Source organism: Salvelinus alpinus, chromosome 14, assembly GCF_045679555.1.
Source record: "Salvelinus alpinus chromosome 14, SLU_Salpinus.1, whole genome shotgun sequence".
In the NCBI taxonomy this organism is placed as follows: domain Eukaryota; kingdom Metazoa; phylum Chordata; class Actinopteri; order Salmoniformes; family Salmonidae; genus Salvelinus; species Salvelinus alpinus.
In genome coordinates, this window is record NC_092099.1 from 6724612 (window position 1) to 6749086 (window position 24475).

Consider the following 24475-nt stretch of genomic DNA (forward strand, 5'->3'; position numbering starts at 1 on the left):
TCTATAGTCCACTACTGTAGACCGGGGCTGGTCAAAAGTAGTGCACTATTATAGGGAATAGGGTGCCATTTGGGACCAAACACAAAGTGTACCTGCTAGCACAACTGTGTTAAGGATTACTGTACCTTTTATGCATAATACATCAGATGTATAACAGACACAATATGGGATTGAATATGGTGTTGTCTAGTAGTCCAATATGGTGTTGTCCAGTGGTCCAATATGGTGTTGTCCAGTTGTCCAATATGGTGTTGTCTAGTTGTCCAATATGGTGTTGTCCAGTTGTCCAATATGGTGTTGTCCAGTTGTCCAATATGGTGTTGTCTAGTTGTCCAATATGGTGTTGTCCAGTTGTCCAATATGGTGTTGTCCAGTTGTCCAATATGGTGTTGTCCAGTTGTCCAATATGGTGTTGTCCAGTTGTCCAATATGGTGTTGTCCAGTTGTCCAATATGGTGTTGTCCAGTTGTCCAATATGGTGTTGTCCAGTTGTCCAATATGGTGTTGTCCAGTTGTCCAATATGGTGTTGTCCAGTTGTCCAATATGGTGTTGTCCAGTGGTCCAATATGGTGTTGTCCAGTTGTCCAATATGGTGTTGTCCAGTTGTCCAATATGGTGTTGTCCAGTTGTCCAATATGGTGTTGTCCAGTTGTCCAATATGGTGTTGTCCAGTGGTCCAATATGGTGTTGTCCAGTTGTCCAATATGGTGTTGTCCAGTGGTCCAATATGGTGTTGTCCAGTAGTCCAATATGGTGTTGTCCAGTTGTCCAATATGGTGTTGTCCAGTTGTCCAATATGGTGTTGTCCAGTGGTCCAATATGGTGTTGTCCAGTTGTCCAATATGGTGTTGTCCAGTTGTCCAATATGGTGTTGTCCAGTTGTCCAATATGGTGTTGTCCAGTAGTCCAATATGGTGTTGTCCAGTTGTCCAATATGGTGTTGTCTAGTTGTCCAATATGGTGTTGTCCAGTTGTCCAATATAGTGTTGTCCAGTGGTCCAATATGGTGTTGTCCAGTTGTCCAATATGGTGTTGTCCAGTAGTCCAATATGGTGTTGTCCAGTAGTCCAATATGGTGTTGTCCAGTAGTCCAATATGGTGTTGTCCAGTAGTCCAATATGGTGTTGTCCAGTAGTCCAATATGGTGTTGTCCAGTTGTCCAATATGGTGTTGTCCAATATGGTGTTGTCCAGTTGTCCAATATAGTGTTGTCCAGTGGTCCAATATGGTGTTGTCCAGTTGTCCAATATGGTGTTGTCCAGTAGTCCAATATGGTGTTGTCCAGTAGTCCAATATGGTGTTGTCCAGTAGTCCAATATGGTGTTGTCCAGTTGTCCAATATGGTGTTGTCCAGTGGTCCAATATGGTGTTGTCCAGTAGTCCAATATGGTGTTGTCCAGTTGTCCAATATGGTGTTGTCCAGTGGTCCAATATGGTGTTGTCCAGTTGTCCAATATGGTGTTGTCCAGTAGTCCAATATGGTGTTGTCCAATATGGTGTTGTCCAGTGGTCCAATATGGTGTTGTCCAGTAGTCCAATATGGTGTTGTCCAGTTGTCCAATATGGTGTTGTCCAGTAGTCCAATATGGTGTTGTCCAGTGGTCCAATATGGTGTTGTCCAGTAGTCCAATATGGTGTTGTCCAGTTGTCCAATATGGTGTTGTCCAGTTGTCCAATATGGTGTTGTCCAGTTGTCCAATATGGTGTTGTCCAGTAGTCCAATATGGTGTTGTCCGTTTGTCCAATATGGTGTTGTCCAGTAGTCCAATATGGTGTTGTCCAGTTGTCCAATATGGTGTTGTCCAGTTGTCCAATATGGTGTTGTCCAGTAGTCCAATATGGTGTTGTCCAGTTGTCCAATATGGTGTTGTCCAGTAGTCCAATATGGTGTTGTCCAGTTGTCCAATATGGTGTTGTCCAGTTGTCCAATATGGTGTTGTCCAGTTGTCCAATATGGTGTTGTCCAATATGGTGTTGTCCAGTAGTCCAATATGGTGTTGTCCAATATGGTGTTGTCCAGTAGTCCAATATGGTGTTGTCCAATATGGTGTTGTCCAGTTGTCCAATATGGTGTTGTCCAGTTGTCCAATATGGTGTTGTCCAGTAGTCCAATATGGTGTTGTCCAATATGGTGTTGTCCAGTTGTCCAATATGGTGTTGTCCAGTTGTCCAATATGGTGTTGTCTAGTAGTCCAATATGGTGTTGTCCAGTTGTCCAATATGGTGTTGTCCAATATGGTGTTGTCCAGTTGTCCAATATGGTGTTGTCTAGTAGTCCAATATGGTGTTGTCCAGTAGTCCAATATGGTGTTGTCCAATATGGTGTTGTCCAGTTGTCCAATATGGTGTTGTCCAGTTGTCCAATATGGTGTTGTCCAGTAGTCCAATATGGTGTTGTCCAGTATTCCAATATGGTGTTGTCCAGTTGTCCAATATGGTGTTGTCCAATATGGTGTTGTCCAGTTGTCCAATATGGTGTTGTCCAGTTGTCCAATATGGTGTTGTCTAGTAGTCCAATATGGTGTTGTCCAGTAGTCCAATATGGTGTTGTCCAGTTGTCCAATATGGTGTTGTCCAGTAGTCCAATATGGTGTTGTCCAGTAGTCCAATATGGTGTTGTCCAATATGGTGTTGTCCAGTTGTCCAATATGGTGTTGTCCAGTAGTCCAATATGGTGTTGTCCAATATGGTGTTGTCCAGTGGTCCAATATGGTGTTGTCCAGTAGTCCAATATGGTGTTGTCCAATATGGTGTTGTCCAGTATGGTGTTGTCCAGTTGTCCAATATGGTGTTGTCCAGTAGTCCAATATGGTGTTGTCCAGTTGTCCAATATGGTGTTGTCCAGTTGTCCAATATGGTGTTGTCCAGTTGTCCAATATGGTGTTGTCTAGTAGTCCAATATGGTGTTGTCCAATATGGTGTTGTCCAGTTGTCCAATATGGTGTTGTCCAGTAGTCCAATATGGTGTTGTCCAGTTGTCCAATATGGTGTTGTCCAGTTGTCCAATATGGTGTTGTCCAGTTGTCCAATATGGTGTTGTCTAGTAGTCCAATATGGTGTTGTCCAGTAGTCCAATATGGTGTTGTCCAGTAGTCCAATATGGTGTTGTCCAATATGGTGTTGTCCAGTTGTCCAATATGGTGTTGTCCAGTAGTCCAATATGGTGTTGTCCAATATGGTGTTGTCCAGTGGTCCAATATGGTGTTGTCCAGTAGTCCAATATGGTGTTGTCCAATATGGTGTTGTCCAGTAGTCCAATATGGTGTTGTCCAGTGGTCCAATATGGTGTTGTCCAGTAGTCCAATATGGTGTTGTCCAGTTGTCCAATATGGTGTTGTCCAGTTGTCCAATATGGTGTTGTCCAGTTGTCCAATATGGTGTTGTCCAGTTGTCCAATATGGTGTTGTCCAGTTGTCCAATATGGTGTTGTCCAGTTGTCCAATATGGTGTTGTCCAGTTGTCCAATATGGTGTTGTCCAGTTGTCCAATATGGTGTTCTCCAGTTGTCCAATATGGTGTTGTCCAGTTGTCCAATATGGTGTTGTCCAGTGGTCCAATATGGTGTTGTCCAGTTGTCCAATATGGTGTTGTCCAGTTGTCCAATATGGTGTTGTCCAGTTGTCCAATATGGTGTTGTCCAGTAGTCCAATATGGTGTTGTCCAGTTGTCCAATATGGTGTTGTCTAGTTGTCCAATATGGTGTTGTCCAGTTGTCCAATATAGTGTTGTCCAGTGGTCCAATATGGTGTTGTCCAGTTGTCCAATATGGTGTTGTCCAGTAGTCCAATATGGTGTTGTCCAGTAGTCCAATATGGTGTTGTCCAGTAGTCCAATATGGTGTTGTCCAGTTGTCCAATATAGTGTTGTCCAGTGGTCCAATATGGTGTTGTCCAGTTGTCCAATATGGTGTTGTCCAGTAGTCCAATATGGTGTTGTCCAGTTGTCCAATATAGTGTTGTCCAGTGGTCCAATATGGTGTTGTCCAGTTGTCCAATATGGTGTTGTCCAGTAGTCCAATATGGTGTTGTCCAGTAGTCCAATATGGTGTTGTCCAGTAGTCCAATATGGTGTTGTCCAGTTGTCCAATATGGTGTTGTCCAGTGGTCCAATATGGTGTTGTCCAGTAGTCCAATATGGTGTTGTCCAGTTGTCCAATATGGTGTTGTCCAGTGGTCCAATATGGTGTTGTCCAGTTGTCCAATATGGTGTTGTCCAGTAGTCCAATATGGTGTTGTCCAATATGGTGTTGTCCAGTGGTCCAATATGGTGTTGTCCAGTAGTCCAATATGGTGTTGTCCAGTTGTCCAATATGGTGTTGTCCAGTAGTCCAATATGGTGTTGTCCAGTGGTCCAATATGGTGTTGTCCAGTAGTCCAATATGGTGTTGTCCAGTTGTCCAATATAGTGTTGTCCAGTGGTCCAATATGGTGTTGTCCAGTTGTACAATATGGTGTTGTCCAGTAGTCCAATATGGTGTTGTCCAGTAGTCCAATATGGTGTTGTCCAGTTGTCCAATATTGTGTTGTCCAGTAGTCCAATATGGTGTTGTCCAGTGGTCCAATATGGTGTTGTCTAGTAGTCCAATATGGTGTTGTCCAGTAGTCCAATATGGTGTTGTCCAGTTGTCCAATATGGTGTTGTCCAGTAGTCCAATATGGTGTTGTCCAGTTGTCCAATATGGTGTTGTCCAGTAGTCCAATATGGTGTTGTCCAGTTGTCCAATATGGTGTTGTCCAGTAGTCCAATATGGTGTTGTCCAGTTGTCCAATATGGTGTTGTCCAGTTGTCCAATATGGTGTTGTCCAGTTGTCCAATATGGTGTTGTCCAATATGGTGTTGTCCAGTAGTCCAATATGGTGTTGTCCAATATGGTGTTGTCCAGTAGTCCAATATGGTGTTGTCCAATATGGTGTTGTCCAGTTGTCCAATATGGTGTTGTCCAGTTGTCCAATATGGTGTTGTCCAGTAGTCCAATATGGTGTTGTCCAATATGGTGTTGTCCAGTTGTCCAATATGGTGTTGTCCAGTTGTCCAATATGGTGTTGTCTAGTAGTCCAATATGGTGTTGTCCAGTTGTCCAATATGGTGTTGTCCAATATGGTGTTGTCCAGTTGTCCAATATGGTGTTGTCTAGTAGTCCAATATGGTGTTGTCCAGTAGTCCAATATGGTGTTGTCCAATATGGTGTTGTCCAGTTGTCCAATATGGTGTTGTCCAGTTGTCCAATATGGTGTTGTCCAGTAGTCCAATATGGTGTTGTCCAGTATTCCAATATGGTGTTGTCCAGTTGTCCAATATGGTGTTGTCCAATATGGTGTTGTCCAGTTGTCCAATATGGTGTTGTCCAGTTGTCCAATATGGTGTTGTCTAGTAGTCCAATATGGTGTTGTCCAGTAGTCCAATATGGTGTTGTCCAGTAGTCCAATATGGTGTTGTCCAGTAGTCCAATATGGTGTTGTCCAATATGGTGTTGTCCAATATGGTGTTGTCCAGTTGTCCAATATGGTGTTGTCCAGTAGTCCAATATGGTGTTGTCCAATATGGTGTTGTCCAGTGGTCCAATATGGTGTTGTCCAGTAGTCCAATATGGTGTTGTCCAATATGGTGTTGTCCAGTATGGTGTTGTCCAGTTGTCCAATATGGTGTTGTCCAGTAGTCCAATATGGTGTTGTCCAGTTGTCCAATATGGTGTTGTCCAGTTGTCCAATATGGTGTTGTCCAGTTGTCCAATATGGTGTTGTCTAGTAGTCCAATATGGTGTTGTCCAATATGGTGTTGTCCAGTTGTCCAATATGGTGTTGTCCAGTAGTCCAATATGGTGTTGTCCAGTTGTCCAATATGGTGTTGTCCAGTTGTCCAATATGGTGTTGTCCAGTTGTCCAATATGGTGTTGTCTAGTAGTCCAATATGGTGTTGTCCAGTAGTCCAATATGGTGTTGTCCAGTAGTCCAATATGGTGTTGTCCAATATGGTGTTGTCCAGTTGTCCAATATGGTGTTGTCCAGTAGTCCAATATGGTGTTGTCCAATATGGTGTTGTCCAGTGGTCCAATATGGTGTTGTCCAGTAGTCCAATATGGTGTTGTCCAATATGGTGTTGTCCAGTAGTCCAATATGGTGTTGTCCAGTGGTCCAATATGGTGTTGTCCAGTAGTCCAATATGGTGTTGTCCAGTTGTCCAATATGGTGTTGTCCAGTTGTCCAATATGGTGTTGTCCAGTTGTCCAATATGGTGTTGTCCAGTTGTCCAATATGGTGTTGTCCAGTTGTCCAATATGGTGTTGTCCAGTTGTCCAATATGGTGTTGTCCAGTTGTCCAATATGGTGTTGTCCAGTTGTCCAATATGGTGTTCTCCAGTTGTCCAATATGGTGTTGTCCAGTTGTCCAATATGGTGTTGTCCAGTGGTCCAATATGGTGTTGTCCAGTTGTCCAATATGGTGTTGTCCAGTTGTCCAATATGGTGTTGTCCAGTTGTCCAATATGGTGTTGTCCAGTAGTCCAATATGGTGTTGTCCAGTTGTCCAATATGGTGTTGTCTAGTTGTCCAATATGGTGTTGTCCAGTTGTCCAATATAGTGTTGTCCAGTGGTCCAATATGGTGTTGTCCAGTTGTCCAATATGGTGTTGTCCAGTAGTCCAATATGGTGTTGTCCAGTAGTCCAATATGGTGTTGTCCAGTAGTCCAATATGGTGTTGTCCAGTTGTCCAATATAGTGTTGTCCAGTGGTCCAATATGGTGTTGTCCAGTTGTCCAATATGGTGTTGTCCAGTAGTCCAATATGGTGTTGTCCAGTTGTCCAATATGGTGTTGTCCAGTGGTCCAATATGGTGTTGTCCAGTAGTCCAATATGGTGTTGTCCAGTTGTCCAATATGGTGTTGTCCAGTGGTCCAATATGGTGTTGTCCAGTTGTCCAATATGGTGTTGTCCAGTAGTCCAATATGGTGTTGTCCAATATGGTGTTGTCCAGTGGTCCAATATGGTGTTGTCCAGTTGTCCAATATGGTGTTGTCCAGTGGTCCAATATGGTGTTGTCCAGTTGTCCAATATGGTGTTGTCCAGTAGTCCAATATGGTGTTGTCCAGTAGTCCAATATGGTGTTGTCCAGTTGTCCAATATAGTGTTGTCCAGTGGTCCAATATGGTGTTGTCCAGTTGTACAATATGGTGTTGTCCAGTAGTCCAATATGGTGTTGTCCAGTAGTCCAATATGGTGTTGTCCAGTTGTCCAATATTGTGTTGTCCAGTAGTCCAATATGGTGTTGTCCAGTGGTCCAATATGGTGTTGTCTAGTAGTCCAATATGGTGTTGTCCAGTTGTCCAATATGGTGTTGTCCAGTTGTCCAATATGGTGTTGTCCAGTAGTCCAATATGGTGTAGTCCAGTGGTCCAATATGGTGTTGTCCAGTTGTCCAATATGGTGTTGTCCAGTTGTCCAATATGGTGTTGTCCAGTAGTCCAATATGGTGTTGTCCAGTTGTCCAATATGGTGTTGTCCAGTTGTCCAATATGGTGTTCTCCAGTTGTCCAATATGGTGTTGTCCAGTTGTCCAATATGGTGTTGTCTAGTTGTCCAATATGGTGTTGTCCAGTAGTCCAATATGGTGTTGTCCAGTTGTCCAATATGGTGTTGTCCAGTAGTCCAATATGGTGTTGTCCAGTTGTCCAATATGGTGTTGTCCAGTAGTCCAATATGGTGTTGTCCAGTTGTCCAATATGGTGTTGTCCAGTAGTCCAATATGGTGTTGTCCAGTTGTCCAATATGGTGTTGTCCAGTTGTCCAATATGGTGTTGTCCAGTTGTCCAATATGGTGTTGTCCAATATGGTGTTGTCCAGTAGTCCAATATGGTGTTGTCCAATATGGTGTTGTCCAGTAGTCCAATATGGTGTTGTCCAATATGGTGTTGTCCAGTTGTCCAATATGGTGTTGTCCAGTTGTCCAATATGGTGTTGTCCAGTAGTCCAATATGGTGTTGTCCAATATGGTGTTGTCCAGTTGTCCAATATGGTGTTGTCCAGTTGTCCAATATGGTGTTGTCCAGTTTTCCAATATGGTGTTGTCCAGTTGTCCAATATGGTGTTGTCCAGTTGGACCTTTGAAACGCACCAGGCTGTGACAGACAGTGAGATGGAGACAGTATATTTAATAAGGAGCTATTCTAAACTTGAGCAGACTCCACAGCCAGGGCACACGGACTCCCTCTCAGGTCTGAACTGCTTCCTGTTTTACAGCGTTGAGTCCCTTTACGGACGCATCGGAAACTCCATCTCAGATCTCATCACTCAGGAGGCAAGAAGGGGAAGTTTATGGAGTCGTTTGAGATGCGGTTTAGTACCTGGAGAGGTCATATAGAGGTCGTATTCCTCCCAACCATCATTCTGGACTATATCATTTTTTACAAACATGAAAACATTTGTTATTACGTTTATTTTATGATTCCTGTTTAGTTGACAGTTCTGCCATGGTGTCACTACCCCCTTTCAGAAAGCCATGCAATGCCCCCATAGCGACGTAGTCCTATTGAACCTACAGGGGGCGCTATAGTTCTACCATTGACTCATATGACTTGACTGTACGGTATATTGGGGGCTGACATATGGAATTGTTTTAAGAAGGTCCTCCCTCCTACTAATCTGACATGGACTTTTTTAAGATGGTCCTCCCTCCTACTAATCTGACATATGGAATTGTTTTAAGATGGTCCTCCCTCCTACTAATCTGACATATGGAATTGTTTTATGGTGCTCCCCCATCCTACTAATCTGACATATGGAATTGTTTTAAGAGGGTATCATTTAGATGTATGATTTGGAATTTTAGGTCCTCTGTAGGTATCCCAAAAAATACAAATAAAATATTTGAATTTGGCCTTTACTACTATAGCCCATAGAAACACATTAATAAATATCAAAACGGACAGTAAAAAAATAAATAATAAGAAATAAGGTTTTGAGGCCATCGTAGTGCTGGCTGTGCCACTAAAGATCCTGGTTCGAGTCCAGGCTCTGTCGCAGCCAGCCGCGACCGGCAGACCAATGGGGCGGAGCACAACTGGCCCAGCGTCGTCCGGGTTAGGGGAGGGTTTGGTCGGCAGGGATGTTCTTTTCCCATCGCGCACTCCTGTGGAAGGCCGGGCGCAGTGCACCCTGACACGGTCACCAGGTGCACGGTGTTTCCTCCTCTGACACTTTGGTGCCTCCGGGTTAAGTGGGCATTGTGTCAAGAAGCAGTGCGGCTTGGCTGGGTCGTGTTTCGGAGGACACGCGGCTCTCGACCTTCGCCTCTCCCCGAGTCCGTACGGGAGTTGCAGCGATGAGACAAGACTGTAACTACCAATTGGATACCACGAAATTGGGGAGAAAAAAAGGGGTATAAAATAATAATAAAAGTAATAATAAATAAATAAGGTTTTGAAGTGTCTGTCCTATACAGTGGGGAGAACAAGTATTTGATACACTGCCGATTTTGCAGGTTTTCCTACTTACAAAGCATGTAGAGGTCTGTAATTTTTATCATAGGTACACTTCAACTGTGAGAGACGGAATCTAAAACAAAAATCCAGAAAATCACATTGTATGATTTTTAAATAATTAATTTGCATTTTATTGCATGACCTAAGTATTTGATCACCTACCAACCAGTAAGAATTCCGGCTCTCACAGACCTGTTAGTTTTTCTTTAAGAAGCCCTCCTGTTCTCCACTCATTACCTGTATTAACTGCACCTGTTTGAACTCGTTACCTGTATAAAAGACACCTGTCCACACACTCAATCAAACAGATTCCAACCTCTCCACAATGGCCAAGACCAGAGAGCTGTGTAAGGACATCAGGGATAAAATTGTAGACCTGCACAAGGCTGGGATGGGCTACAGGACAATAGGCAAGCAGCTTGGTGAGAAGGAAACAACTGTTGGCGCAATTATTAGAAAATGGAAGAAGTTCAAGATGACGGTCAATCACCCTCGGTCTGGGGCTCCATGCAAGATTTCACCTCGTGGGGCATCAATGATCATGAGGAAGGTGAGGGATCACCCCAGAACTACACGGCAGGACCTGGTCAATGACCTGAAGAGAGCTGGGACCACAGTCTCAAAGAAAACCATTAGTAACACACTACGCCGTCATGGATTAAAATCCTGCAGCGCACGCAAGGTCCCCCTGCTTAAGCCAGTGCATGTCCAGGCCTGTCTGAAGTTTGCCAATGACCATCTGGATGATCCAGAGGAGGAATGGGAGAAGGTCATGTGGTCTGATGAGACAAAAATAGAGCTTTTTGGTCTAACTCCACTCGCCGTGTTTGGAGGAAGAAGAAGTATGAGTACAACCCCAAGAACACCATCCCAACCGTGAAGCATGGAGGTGGAAACATCATTCTTTGGGGATGCTTTTCTGCAAAGGGGACAGGACGACTGCACCGTATTGAGGGGAGGATGGATGGGGCCATGTATCGCGAGATCTTGGCCAACAACCTCCTTCCCTCAGTAAGAGCATTGAAGATGGGTCGTGGCTGGGTCTTCCAGCATGACAACGACACGAAGCACACAGCCATGGCAACTAAGGAGTGGCTCCGTAAGAAGCATCTCAAGGTCCTGGAGTGGCCTAGCCAGTCTCCAGACCTGAACCCAATAGAAAATCTTTGGAGGGAGCTGAAACTCCGTATTGCCCAGCGACAGCCCCGAAACCTGAAGGATCTGGAGAAGATCTGTAGGGAGGAGTGGGCCAAAATCCCTGCTGCAGTGTGTGCAAACCTAGTCAAGAACTACAGGAAACGTATGATCTCTGTAATTGCAAACAAAGGTTTCTGTACCAAATATTAAGTTCTGCTTTTCTGATGTATCAAATACTTATGTCATGCAATAAAATGCAAATTAATTACTTAAAAATCATACAATGTGATTTTCTGGATTTTTGTTTTAGATTCCGTCTCTCATAGTTGAAGTGTACCTATGATAAAAATTACAGACCTCTACATGCTTTGTAAGTAGGAAAACCTGCAAAATCGGCAGTGTATCAAATACTTGTTCTCCCCACTGTATCTAGGAGATATAAGAAAACTCATTTTTTTTCAGGTCCATCAATATTTGGACATTGACCAAGTTGTTATTATTTTAGCTGTCGACCACAGCATTTATGGAGTTGAAATTAAATAATGAATATGAGCAGCTTTAATTTGAGTGTATTTACATCCAAATCGGGTGAACGGTGTAGGAATTACCACACTTTTTATATGTGATCCCCCCTTTTTAAATAACCAAAAGTAATTGGACAATTGGCTCCTCAGCTGTTCCATGGCCAGCTGTGTGTTATTCCCTCATTAGTTCATTTACAAGTAAACAGATTAAATGTCTAGAGTTGATTTCAAGTGTGGTATTTGCATTTGGAATCTGTTGCTGTTAACCCTCAATATGAAGTCCAAAGAGCTGTCACTGCCAGTGAAGCAAGCCATTACTGGGCTGAAAAATCAAAAACAAACCCATCAGAGTTGGCAAAAACACGAGGTGTGGCCAAATCAACTATTTGGTACATTCTGAAACAGAAAGAAGACACTGGTGAGCTCAGGAACACCGATGGACCGATGAGACAAAGATCAACTTGTACCAGAATGATGGGAAGAGAAGAAGAAGAAGAAGGGAAGTAGCATACCACCTCATCTGTGAAGCATGGAGGAGGAGGTGTTATGGCGTGGGCATGTATGGATGCCTACGGAACTGGTTCCCTTGTATTTATTGATGATGTGACTGCTGATAAAAAAGCAGCAGGATGAATTCTGAAGTGTTTAGGGTGTAATATTATTATCTGCTCAGATTCAGCCAAATGCTTCAACACTCATTGGACGACGGTTCACAGTGCAGATGGACAACGACCCCGAAGCAACCCAATACTTGTTGAAGGCAAAGAAGTGGAATGTTTTCGCAACGGACCAATCACCTGACCAGAATCCAATTGAGCATGCATTTCATTTGCTGAAGGCAAAACTGAAGGCAAAACGCCCCAAGAACAAGCAGGAAGTGAAGACAGCTGCAGTAAAGCCCTGGCAGAACAAAACGCCCCAAGAACAAGCAGGAAGTGAAGACAGCTGCAGTAAAGGCCTGGCAGAGCATCACCAGGGAAGAAACCCAGCATCTGGTGATGTCTATGGGTTCCAGACTTCAGGAAGTCATTGACTGCAAAGGATTTGCAACCAACTATTAAAACTCTTCATTTAATTTATGATTACTTTTGAGCCCCTAAAATTGGGTGGCTGCAGTATGTAAAAATGGTTGTAATTTCTACACAGTTCATACAATAATTTGGACAAAACAATTAAATTAATGATGAAAGTCGACACTTAAGGCACATCTTGATTGTTTCGTTTCAAATCCATTGTGGCGGCATACAGAGACAAAATTATGCACATTGTGTCACTGTCCAAATACTTATGAACCTGACTGTATTAATCAAATCAAATCAAAATCAAATTTATTTATATAGCCCTTCGTACATCAGCTGATATCTCAAAGTGCTGTACAGAAACCCAGCCTAAAACCCCCAAACAGCAAGCAATGCAGGTGTAGAAGCACGGTGGCTAGGAAAAACTCCCTAGAAAGGCCAGAACCTAGGAAGAAACCTAGAGAGGAACCAACCAGAGAGGAGTGGCCAGTCCTCTTCTGGCTATTAACCCTTTTCTTGTTGGCACAGAACTACCTCCATACTTACATTAATGTTTTAAACATTCAGACGCGTTCGTGAGAGTCTCCCCTTTCCATAGAGGGGTCACATTAGTTTGTAGCCCAAACGGTTCGGACTCTACAGACGTTTTTGTGAGAAGACCGATATCCGGGACGTTTCCTGGTCTGACAAACACCGCTGTAGCTCAGCCACCTTCCACCACAGACGAGGAAGGCCGACATAGGCAGATACCCGGGATTGAGACGCAGCCCATGCAAAAAAAAAAGAGATCTCTACTTTAAACTGATGGATTTTGACGGAGATTGTCACGGATCAATCCGGACCTTTCATTACGCACACCTGTCCTCTAGTCCCACGGATTAGTGCTTGTATAAGTGTGCTCTGTGGTTTCCATTGGGCTGTCCATTATTGTTACAATGTCCGTTGGTGCGTGTGAGTACCTGTGCTGTGTGTTTTGGGCTTTCGTGCCCTTGTGGATTTTACAGATGATTACGGGTCTCGTCCCGTGTGTTAATCATCGTGCGTTTGTGTTATTTATTCCAGGTATTCCTCGCTCTTTTGTTTTGGGTTTCTACCCTGTGTTTTTGTTGCGTGTTTGTTTGGTCTTCGTCCCCCAGTGCCTTTACACGGCACGCCGTAATTTGGACTGAATAAAAACCCTATTACGCATTCCTGCGCCTGTCTCCCGATCCTTCATACCAACGTGACAGGAATTTTCAAAAAAATAAATATTAGATTGATGCACTTAATTAAACTATTCCAGTACTGAGTAGGTATTTACTGTTACTAGTTTCCCTTGTACTAGGAAACATATGGGAGGCAGGTAGCCTAGTGGTTAGAGCAAGGTTGCTGGATCGAATCCCTGAGCTGACAAGGTAAAAATCTGTCATTCTGCCAATGAACAAGGTAGTTAACCCACTGTTCCTTGGCCGTCATTGTAAATAATAATTTGTTCTTAACTGACTTGCCTCGTTAAATAAAGGTGTAACATATGGTTTTATAAAGCTCATAGTCTATTATGACAGCTGTTACGGCATCCTACTGTAAAGGCTCTGACCATCAGTAAACAAACCCTTTTTACAGGGTTGTCAGTACAGCGTTCTCCTTCACAACCGTGTGCTCTGTACCGTCTGTTTTTTTCCAGCTAGGTCAATAGATTTATAATCTAAACAACCACACACACAAGAGTACAAAACCTTTGTTCCTTCAATGACAACTGGGACAACTTCAGTCACACTCATAAATTACAGCCAGCGCTGAAATCCAACCACCTTGTGAAATACACTGTGCTGCGGACACAGGCAGGGAGAGAGACATGTCAGGAGGGAGAACAGACCTTGTCAATCCTGGCCCAGTCTGACAGGGAGAGAGACATGCCAGGAGGGAGAACAGACCTTGTCAATCCTGGCCCAGTCTGACAGGGAGAGAGACATGCCAGGAGGGAGAACAGACCAATCCTGGCCCAGTCTGACAGGGAGAGAGACATGCCAGGAGGGAGAACAGACCAATCCTGGCCCAGTAGGACAGGGAGAGAGACATGCCAGGAGGGAGAACAGACCAATCCTGGCCCAGTAGGACAGGGAGAGAGACATGCCAGGAGGGAGAACAGACCAACCCTGGCCCAGTCTGACAGGGAGAGAGACATGCCAGGAGGGAGAACAGACCAATCCTGGCCCAGTAGGACAGGGAGAGAGACATGCCAGGAGGGAGAACAGACCAATCCTGGCCCAGTAGGACAGGGAGAGAGACATGCCAGGAGGGAGAACAGACCAATCCTGGCCCAGTCTGACAGGGAGAGAGACATGCCAGGAGGGAGAACAGACCAATCCTGGCCCAGTAGGACAGGGAGAGAGACATGCCAGGAGGGAGAACAGACCAATCCTGGCCCAGTCTGACAGGGAGAGAGACATGCCAGGAGGGAGAACAGACCAATCCTGGCCCAGTAGGACAGAGATAGAGACATGCCAGGAGGGAGAACAGACCAATCCTGGCCCAGTAGGACAGAGGGTTACAGGAATGGACTGTAGTTTCAGGGTTTCAGGAGGGTCTAAAAGCAGACTCACTCTGCTCTCTCTACCCTCTGTTATAACTACAGGTTATAACACTGCTCTCTCTACCCTCTATAACTACAGGTTATAACACTGCTCTCTCTACCCTCTGTTATAACTACAGGTTATAACACTGCTCTCTCTACCCTCTATAACTACAGGTTATAACACTGCTCTCTCTACCCTCTGTTATAACTACAGGTTATAACACTGCTCTCTCTACCCTCTATAACTACAGGTTATAACACTGCTCTCTCTACCCTCTGTTATAACTACAGGTTATAACACTGCTCTCTCTACCCTCTATAACTACAGGTTATAACACTGCTCTCTCTACCCTCTGTTATAACTACAGGTTATAACACTGCTCTCTCTCCCCTCTGTTATAACTACAGGTTATAACACTGCTCTCTCTCCCCTCTGTTATAACTACAGGTTATAACACTGCTCTCTCTACCCTCTGTTATAACTACAGGTTATAACACTGCTCTCTCTCCCCTCTGTTATAACTACAGGTTATAACAGGAAAACTCTGCTCTCTCTCCCCTCTGTTATAACTATAGGTTATAACACTGCTCTCTCTACCCTCTGTTATAACTACAGGTTATAACACTGCTCTCTCTACCCTCTGTTATAACTATAGGGCATAACACTGCTCTCTCTACCCTCTGTTATAACTACAGGTTATAACACTGCTCTCTCTACCCTCTGTTATAACTACAGGTTATAACACTGCTCTCTCTACCCTCTGTTATAACTACAGGTTATAACAGGAAAACACTGCTCTCTCTACCCTCTGTTATAACTACAGGTTATAACACTGCTCTCTCTACCCTCTGTTATAACTACAGGTTATAACACTGCTCTCTCTACCCTCTGTTATAACTACAGGTTATAACACTGCTCTCTCTCCCCTCTGTTATAACTACAGGTTATAACACTGCTCTCTCTCCCCTCTGTTATAACTACAGGTTATAACACTGCTCTCTCTACCCTCTGTTATAACTACAGGTTATAACAGGAAAACACTGCTCTCTCTCCCCTCTCTATGACTACAGGTTATAACAGGAAAACACTGCTCTCTCTCCCCTCTGTTATAACTACAGGTTATAACAGGAAAACACTGCTCTCTCTCCCCTCTGTTATAACTACAGGTTATAACAGGAAAACACTGCTCTCTCTACCCTCTATAACTACAGGTTATAACAGGAAAACACTGCTCTCTCTACCCTCTATAACTACAGGTTATAACAGGAAAACACTGCTCTCTCTACCCTCTATAACTACAGGTTATAACAGGAAAACACTGCTCTCTCTACCCTCTGTTATAACTACAGGTTATAACAGGAAAACACTGCTCTCTCTCCCCTCTATAACTACAGGTTATAACAGGAAGACACTGCTCTCTCTACCCTCTATAACTACAGGTTATAACAGGAAAACACTGCTCTCTCTACCCTCTATAACTACAGGTTATAACAGGAAGACACTGCTCTCTCTACCCTCTATAACTACAGGTTATAACAGGAAGACACTGCTCTCTCTACCCTCTATAACTACAGGTTATAACAGGAAAACACTGCTCTCTCTACCCTCTATAACTACAGTTTATAACAGGAAAACACTGCTCTCTCTACCCTCTATAACTACAGGTTATAACAGGAAAACACTGCTCTCTCTACCCTCTGTTATAACTACAGGTTATAACAGGAAAACACTGCTCTCTCTACCCTCTATAACTACAGGTTATAACAGGAAAACACTGCTCTCTCTACCCTCTATAACTACAGGTTATAACAGGAAAACACTGCTCTCTCTACCCTCTATAACTACAGGTTATAACAGGAAAACACTGCTCTCTCTACCCTCTGTTATAACTACAGGTTATAACAGGAAAACACTGCTCTCTCTACCCTCTGTTATAACTACAGGTTATAACAGGAAAACACTGCTCTCTCTACCCTCTGTTATAACTACAGGTTATAACAGGAAAACACTGCTCTCTCTACCCTCTATAACTACAGGTTATAACAGGAAAACACTGCTCTCTCTACCCTCTCTATAACTACAGGTTATAACAGGAAAACACTGCTCTCTCTACCCTCTGTTATAACTACAGGTTATAACAGGAAAACACTGCTCTCTCTACCCTCTATAACTACAGGTTATAACAGGAAAACACTGCTCTCTCTACCCTCTGTTATAACTACAGGTTATAACAGGAAAACACTGCTCTCTCTACCCTCTATAACTACAGGTTATAACAGGAAAACACTGCTCTCTCTACCCTCTGTTATAACTACAGGTTATAACAGGAAAACACTGCTCTCTCTACCCTCTATAACTACAGGTTATAACAGGAAAACACTGCTCTCTCTACCCTCTGTTATAACTACAGGTTATAACAGGAAAACACTGCTCTCTCTACCCTCTATAACTACAGGTTATAACAGGAAAACACTGCTCTCTCTACCCTCTATAACTACAGGTTATAACAGGAAGACACTGCTCTCTCTACCCTCTATAACTACAGGTTATAACAGGAAAACACTGCTCTCTCTGCCCTCTATAACTACAGGTTATAACAGGAAAACACTGCTCTCTCTACCCTCTATAACTACAGGTTATAACAGGAAAACACTGCTGTCTCTACCCTCTATAACTACAGGTTATAACAGGAAAACACTGCTCTCTCTACCCTCTGTTATAACTACAGGTTATAACAGGAAGACACTGCTCTCTCTACCCTCTATAACTACAGGTTATAACAGGAAAACACTGCTCTCTCTACCCTCTATAACTACAGGTTATAACAGGAAAACACTGCTCTCTCTACCCTCTATAACTACAGGTTATAACAGGAAAACACTGCTCTCTCTACCCTCTGTTATAACTACAGGTTATAACAGGAAAACACTGCTCTCTCTACCCTCTGTTATAACTACAGGTTATAACAGGAAACACTGCTCTCTCTACCCTCTATAACTACAGGTTATAACAGGAAAACACTGCTCTCTCTACCCTCTATAACTACAGGTTATAACAGGAAAACACTGCTCTCTCTACCCTCTATAACTACAGGTTATAACAGGAAGACACTGCTCTCTCTACCCTCTATAACTACAGGTTATAACAGGAAAACACTGCTCTCTCTACCCTCTATAACTACAGGTTATAACAGGAAAACACTGCTCTCTCTACCCTCTATAACTACAGGTTATAACAGGAAGACACTGCTCTCTCTACCCTCTGTTATAACTACAGGTTATAACAGGAAAACACTGCTCTCTCTACCCTCTGTTATAACTACAGGTTATAACAGGAAAACACTGCTCTCTCTACCCTCTATAACTACAGGTTATAACAGGAAAACACTGCTCTCTCTACCCTCTGTTATAACTACAGGTTATAACAGGAAGACACTGCTCTCTCTACCCTCTATAACTACAGGTTATAACAGGAAAACACTGCTCTCTCTACCCTCTGTTATAACTACAGGTTATAACAGGAAGACACTGCTCTCTCTCCCCTCTGTTATAACTACAGGTTATAACAGGAAAACACTGCTCTCTCTACCCTCTGTTATAACTACAGGTTATAACAGGAAAACACTGCTCTCTCTACCCTCTATAACTACAGGTTATAACAGGAAGACACTGCTCTCTCTACCCTCTATAACTACAGGTTATAACAGGAAGACACTGCTCTCTCTACCCTCTATAACTACAGGTTATAACAGGAAAACACTGCTCTCTCTACCCTCTGTTATAACTACAGGTTATAACAGGAAAACACTGCTCTCTCTACCCTCTATAACTACAGGTTATAACAGGAAAACACTGCTCTCTCTACCCTCTATAACTACAGGTTATAACAGGAAGACACTGCTCTCTCTACCCTCTATAACTACAGGTTATAACAGGAAAACACTGCTCTCTCTGCCCTCTATAACTACAGGTTATAACAGGAAAACACTGCTCTCTCTACCCTCTATAACTACAGGTTATAACAGGAAAACACTGCTGTCTCTACCCTCTATAACTACAGGTTATAACAGGAAAACACTGCTCTCTCTACCCTCTGTTATAACTACAGGTTATAACAGGAAGACACTGCTCTCTCTACCCTCTATAACTACAGGTTATAACAGGAAAACACTGCTCTCTCTACCCTCTATAACTACAGGTTATAACAGGAAAACACTGCTCTCTCTACCCTCTATAACTACAGGTTATAACAGGAAAACACTGCTCTCTCTACCCTCTGTTATAACTACAGGTTATAACAGGAAAACACTGCTCTCTCTACCCTCTGTTATAACTACAGGTTATAACAGGAAAACACTGCTCTCTCTACCCTCTATAACTACAGGTTATAACAGGAAAACACTGCTCTCTCTACCCTCTATAACTACAGGTTATAACAGGAAAACACTGCTCTCTCTACCCTCTATAACTACAGGTTATAACAGGAAGACACTGCTCTCTCTACCCTCTATAACTACAGGTTATAACAGGAAAACACTGCTCTCTCTACCCTCTATAACTACAGGTTATAACAGAAAAACACTGCTCTCTCTACCCTCTATAACTACAGGTTATAACAGGAAGACACTGCTCTCTCTACCCTCTGTTATAACTACAGGTTATAACAGGAAAACACTGCTCTCTCTACCCTCTGTTATAACTACAGGTTATAACAGGAAAACACTGCTCTCTCTACCCTCTATAACTACAGGTTATAACAGGAAAACACTGCTCTCTCTACCCTCTGTTATAACTACAGGTTATAACAGGAAGACACTGCTCTCTCTACCCTCTATAACTACAGGTTATAACAGGAAAACACTGCTCTCTCTACCCTCTGTTATAACTACAGGTTATAACAGGAAGACACTGCTCTCTCTCCCCTCTGTTATAACTACAGGTTATAACAGGAAAACACTGCTCTCTCTACCCTCTGTTATAACTACAGGTTATAACAGGAAAACACTGCTCTCTCTACCCTCTATAACTACAGGTTATAACAGGAAGACACTGCTCTCTCTACCCTCTATAACTACAGGTTATAACAGGAAGACACTGCTCTCTCTACCCTCTATAACTACAGGTTATAACAGGAAAACACTGCTCTCTCTACCCTCTATAACTACAGGTTATAACAGGAAAACACTGCTCTCTCTACCCTCTGTTATAACTACAGGTTATAACAGGAAAACACTGCTCTCTCTACCCTCTATAACTACAGGTTATAACAGGAAAACACTGCTCTCTCTACCCTCTATAACTACAGGTTATAACAGGAAAACACTGCTCTCTCTACCCTCTATAACTACAGGTTATAACAGGAAGACACTGCTCTCTCTCCCCTCTGTTATAACTACAGGTTATAACAGGAAAACACTGCTCTCTCTACCCTCTATAACTACAGGTTATAACAGGAAAACACTGCTCTCTCTACCCTCTATAACTACAGGTTATAACTACAGGTTATAACAGGAAAACACTGCTCTCTCTACCCTCTCTATAACTACAGGTTATAACTACAGGTTATAACAGGAAAACACTGCTCTCTCTACCCTCTGTTATAACTACAGGTTATAGAGCTCAAAGCCATCACTCCATGCCATGTCCGTTGTCTGGTAAATTATACCCTAATAACGCTCTCTGACCACCGATTCATGGGTCTGAATGAATGGCCAGCTGTCTGTGCAACCAAGGCCCTTCCCAGTGTACTGTACACGGTAAAGTGTTGACATAGATCGCTTTGATTACAGAGAAAACTCCAAGAAACATGAAAGAGTCGGGCACCGGCCTAACCAGTATTGATTGGACTCGTTGTTTAGCCCGTCCATCTGTTGTGCTCAGACCTTTACAGCTTGGTGCAACTCTCACCTGAGAAAGGCCGGGACCGGGATCGAAAACATTGAGGAGGACTTCAGGAACGGACTGAAACTCATGCTGCTGCTGGAAGTCATTTCTGGTACATCTCACACCGTGTGTGTGTGTGTGTGTGTGTGTGTGTGTGTGTGTGTGTGTGTGTGTGTGTGTGTGTGTGTGTGTGTTTGTGTGTGTGTGTGTGTGTGTGTGTGCGTGCGTGCGAGCGTTCGTGCGTGTGTGTGTGTACGTGTGTGTGTGTGTGTGTGCAGATCTGTGTGTACGTGCCTGTGTGTGTGTGTGTGTGTGTGTGTGTGTGTGTGTGTGTGTGTGTGTGTGTGTGTGTGTGTGTGTGTGTGTGTGTGTGTGTGTGTGTGTGTTTGTGTGTGTGTGTGCGTGCGTGCGAGCGTTCGTGCGTGTGTGTGTGTACGTGTGTGTGTGTGTGTGCAGATCTGTGTGTACGTGCCTGTGTGTGTGTGTGTGTGTGTGTGTGTGTGTGTGTGTGTGTGTGTGTGTGTGTGTGTGGCTATTAGTACCCACTGATAGCTAATCTGAAAGGTGTGTCCGATACGTCAATACAGCCACAGGTCTCCTCTTCCTCAGGTGAAAGACTTCCCAAACCAGACAGAGGGAAAATGCGCTTCCACAAGATTGCCAACGTCAACAAAGCTCTGGAGTACATCACCAGCAAAGGAGTCAAGCTGGTCTCCATTGGAGCTGAAGGTATAGTATAGTTCTATTTCACCACAGCTGAAGGTGTATTATAGTTCTATTACACCACAGCTGAAGGTGTATTATAGTTCTATTTCACCACAGCTGAAGGTATATTATAGTTCTATTACACCACAGCTGAAGGTGTATTATAGTTCTATTTCACCACAGCTGAAGGTATATTATAGTTCTATTTCACCACAGCTGAAGGTGTATTATAGTTCTATTTCACCACAGCTGAAGGTATATTATAGTTCTATTTCACCACAGCTGAAGGTATATTATAGTTCTATTACACCACAGCTGAAGGTGTATTATAGTTCTATTTCACCACAGCTGAAGGTATATTATAGATCTATTTCACCACAGCTGAAGGTATATTATAGATCTATTTCACCACAGTTGAAGGTATATTATAGTTATATTTCACCACAGCTGAAGGTATATTATAGTTCTATTTCACCACAGCTGAAGGTATATTATAGTTCTATTTCACCACAGCTGAAGGTATATTATAGTTCTATTACACCACAGCTGCAGGTATATTATAGTTATATTCCACCACAGCTGAAGGTATATTAGAGTTCTATTACACCACAGCTGAAGGTATATTATAGTTCTATTACACCACAGCTGCAGGTATATTATAGTTCTATTACACCACAGCTGAAGGTATATTATAGTTCTATTACACCACAGCTGCAGGTGTATTATAGTTCTATTTCACCACAGCTGAAGGTATATTATAGTTCTATTTCACCACAGCTGAAGGTATATTATAGTTCTATTTCACCACAGTGAAGGTATATTATAGTTCTATTTCACCACAGCTGAAGGTATATTATAGTTCTATTTCACCACAGCTGAAGGTATATTATAGTTCTATTTCACCACAGCTGAAGGTATATTATAGTTCTATTTCACAACAGCTGAAGGTATATTATAGTTCTATTTCACCACAGCTGAAGGTATATTATAGTTCTATTTCACCACAGCTGAAGGTATATTATAGTTCTATTACACCACAGCTGAAGGTGTATTATAGTTCTATTTCACCACAGCTGAAGGTATATTATAGTTCTATTTCACCACAGCTGAAGGTATATTATAGTTCTATTTCACAACAGCTGAAGGTATATTATAGTTCTATTTCACCACAGCTGAAGGTATATTATAGTTCTATTTCACCACAGCTGAAGGTATATTATAGTTCTATTTCACCACAGCTGAAGGTATATTATAGTTCTTTTTCACCACAGCTGAAGGTATATTATAGTTCTATTTCACCACAGCTGAAGGTATATTATAGTTCTATTTCACCACAGCTGAAGGTATATTATAGTTCTTTTTCACCACAGCTGAAGGTATATTATAGTTCTATTTCACCACAGCTGAAGGTATATTATAGTTCTATTTCACCACAGCTGAAGGTATATTATAGTTCTTTTTCACCACAGCTGAAGGTATATTATAGTTCTATTTCACCACAGCTGAAGGTATATTATAGTTCTATTTCACCACAGCTGAAGGTATATTATAGTTATTTTTCACCACAGCTGAAGGTATATTATAGTTCTATTTCACCACAGCTGAAGGTATATTATAGTTCTATTTCACCACAGCTGAAGGTATATTATAGTTCTTTTTCACCACAGCTGAAGGTATATTATAGTTCTATTTCACCACAGCTGAAGGTATATTATAGTTCTATTTCACCACAGCTGAAGGTATATTATAGTTCTTTTTCACCACAGCTGAAGGTATATTATAGTTCTATTTCACCACAGCTGAAGGTATATTATAGTTATTTTTCACCACAGCTGAAGGTATATTATAGTTCTTTTTCACCACAGCTGAAGGTATATTATAGTTCTATTTCACCACAGCTGAAGGTATATTATAGTTCTATTCCACCACAGCTGAAGGTATATTATAGTTCTATTTCACCACAGCTGAAGGTATATTATAGTTCTATTACACCACAGCTGAAGGTATATTATAGTTCTATTTCACCACAGCTGAAGGTATATTATAGTTCTATTACACCACAGCTGAAGGTATATTATAGTTCTATTACACCACAGCTGAAGGTATATTATAGTTCTATTACACCACAGCTGAAGGTATATTATAGTTCTATTTCACCACAGCTGAAGGTATATTATAGTTCTATTTCACCACAGCTGAAGGTATATTATAGTTCTATTTCACCACAGCTGAAGGTATATTATAGTTCTATTTCACCACAGCTGAAGGTATATTATAGTTCTATTTCACCACAGCTGAAGGTATATTATAGTTCTATTTCACCACAGCTGAAGGTATATTATAGTTCTATTTCACCACAGCTGAAGGTATATTATAGTTCTATTCCACCACAGCTGAAGGTATATTATAGTTCTATTTCACCACAGCTGAAGGTATATTATAGTTCTATTTCACCACAGCTGAAGGTATATTATAGTTCTATTTCACCACAGCTGAAGGTATATTATAGTTCTATTCCACCACAGCTGAAGGTATATTATAGTTCTATTTCACCACAGCTGAAGGTATATTATAGTTCTATTTCACCACAGCTGAAGGTATATTATAGTTCTATTTCACCACAGCTGAAGGTATATTATAGTTCTATTTCACCACAGCTGAAGGTATATTATAGTTCTATTACACCACAGCTGAAGGTGTATTATAGTTCTATTTCACCACAGCTGAAGGTATATTATAATTCTATTTCACCACAGCTGAAGGTATATTATAGTTCTATTTCACCACAGCTGAAGGTATATTATAGTTCTATTTCACCACAGCTGAAGGTATATTATAGTTCTATTCCACCACAGCTGAAGGTATATTATAGTTCTATTTCACCACAGCTGAAGGTATATTATAGTTCTATTTCACCACAGCTGAAGGTATATTATAGTTCTATTTCACCACAGCTGAAGGTATATTATAGTTCTATTCCACCACAGCTGAAGGTATATTATAGTTCTTTTCACCACAGCTGAAGGTATATTATAGTTCTATTTCACCACAGCTGAAGGTATATTATAGTTCTATTTCACCACAGCTGAAGGTATATTATAGTTCTATTTCACCACAGCTGAAGGTATATTATAGTTCTATTTCACCACAGCTGAAGGTATATTATAGTTCTATTTCAC

At 42.2% G+C, this 24475-nt stretch overlaps 2 protein-coding genes across 4 annotated transcripts in view; one reads left to right on the top strand and one right to left on the bottom strand.

Annotated features, from left to right (window-relative positions):
* The window catches only part of tbc1d4 (TBC1 domain family, member 4), a 248987-nt gene that overhangs the window by 45771 nt on the left and 178741 nt on the right, over positions 1 to 24475 (bottom strand). The gene's annotated exons all lie outside the window — the stretch shown is intronic.
* The window catches only part of LOC139539195 (alpha-actinin-2-like), a 55162-nt gene that overhangs the window by 2562 nt on the left and 28125 nt on the right, over positions 1 to 24475 (top strand). Inside the window, exons 2-3 of the mRNA XM_071342095.1 lie at positions 20589 to 20703; positions 21201 to 21320. Coding sequence (XP_071198196.1) covers positions 20589 to 20703; positions 21201 to 21320 — 235 coding nt within the window. The remainder of the gene's footprint in view (positions 1 to 20588; positions 20704 to 21200; positions 21321 to 24475) is intronic.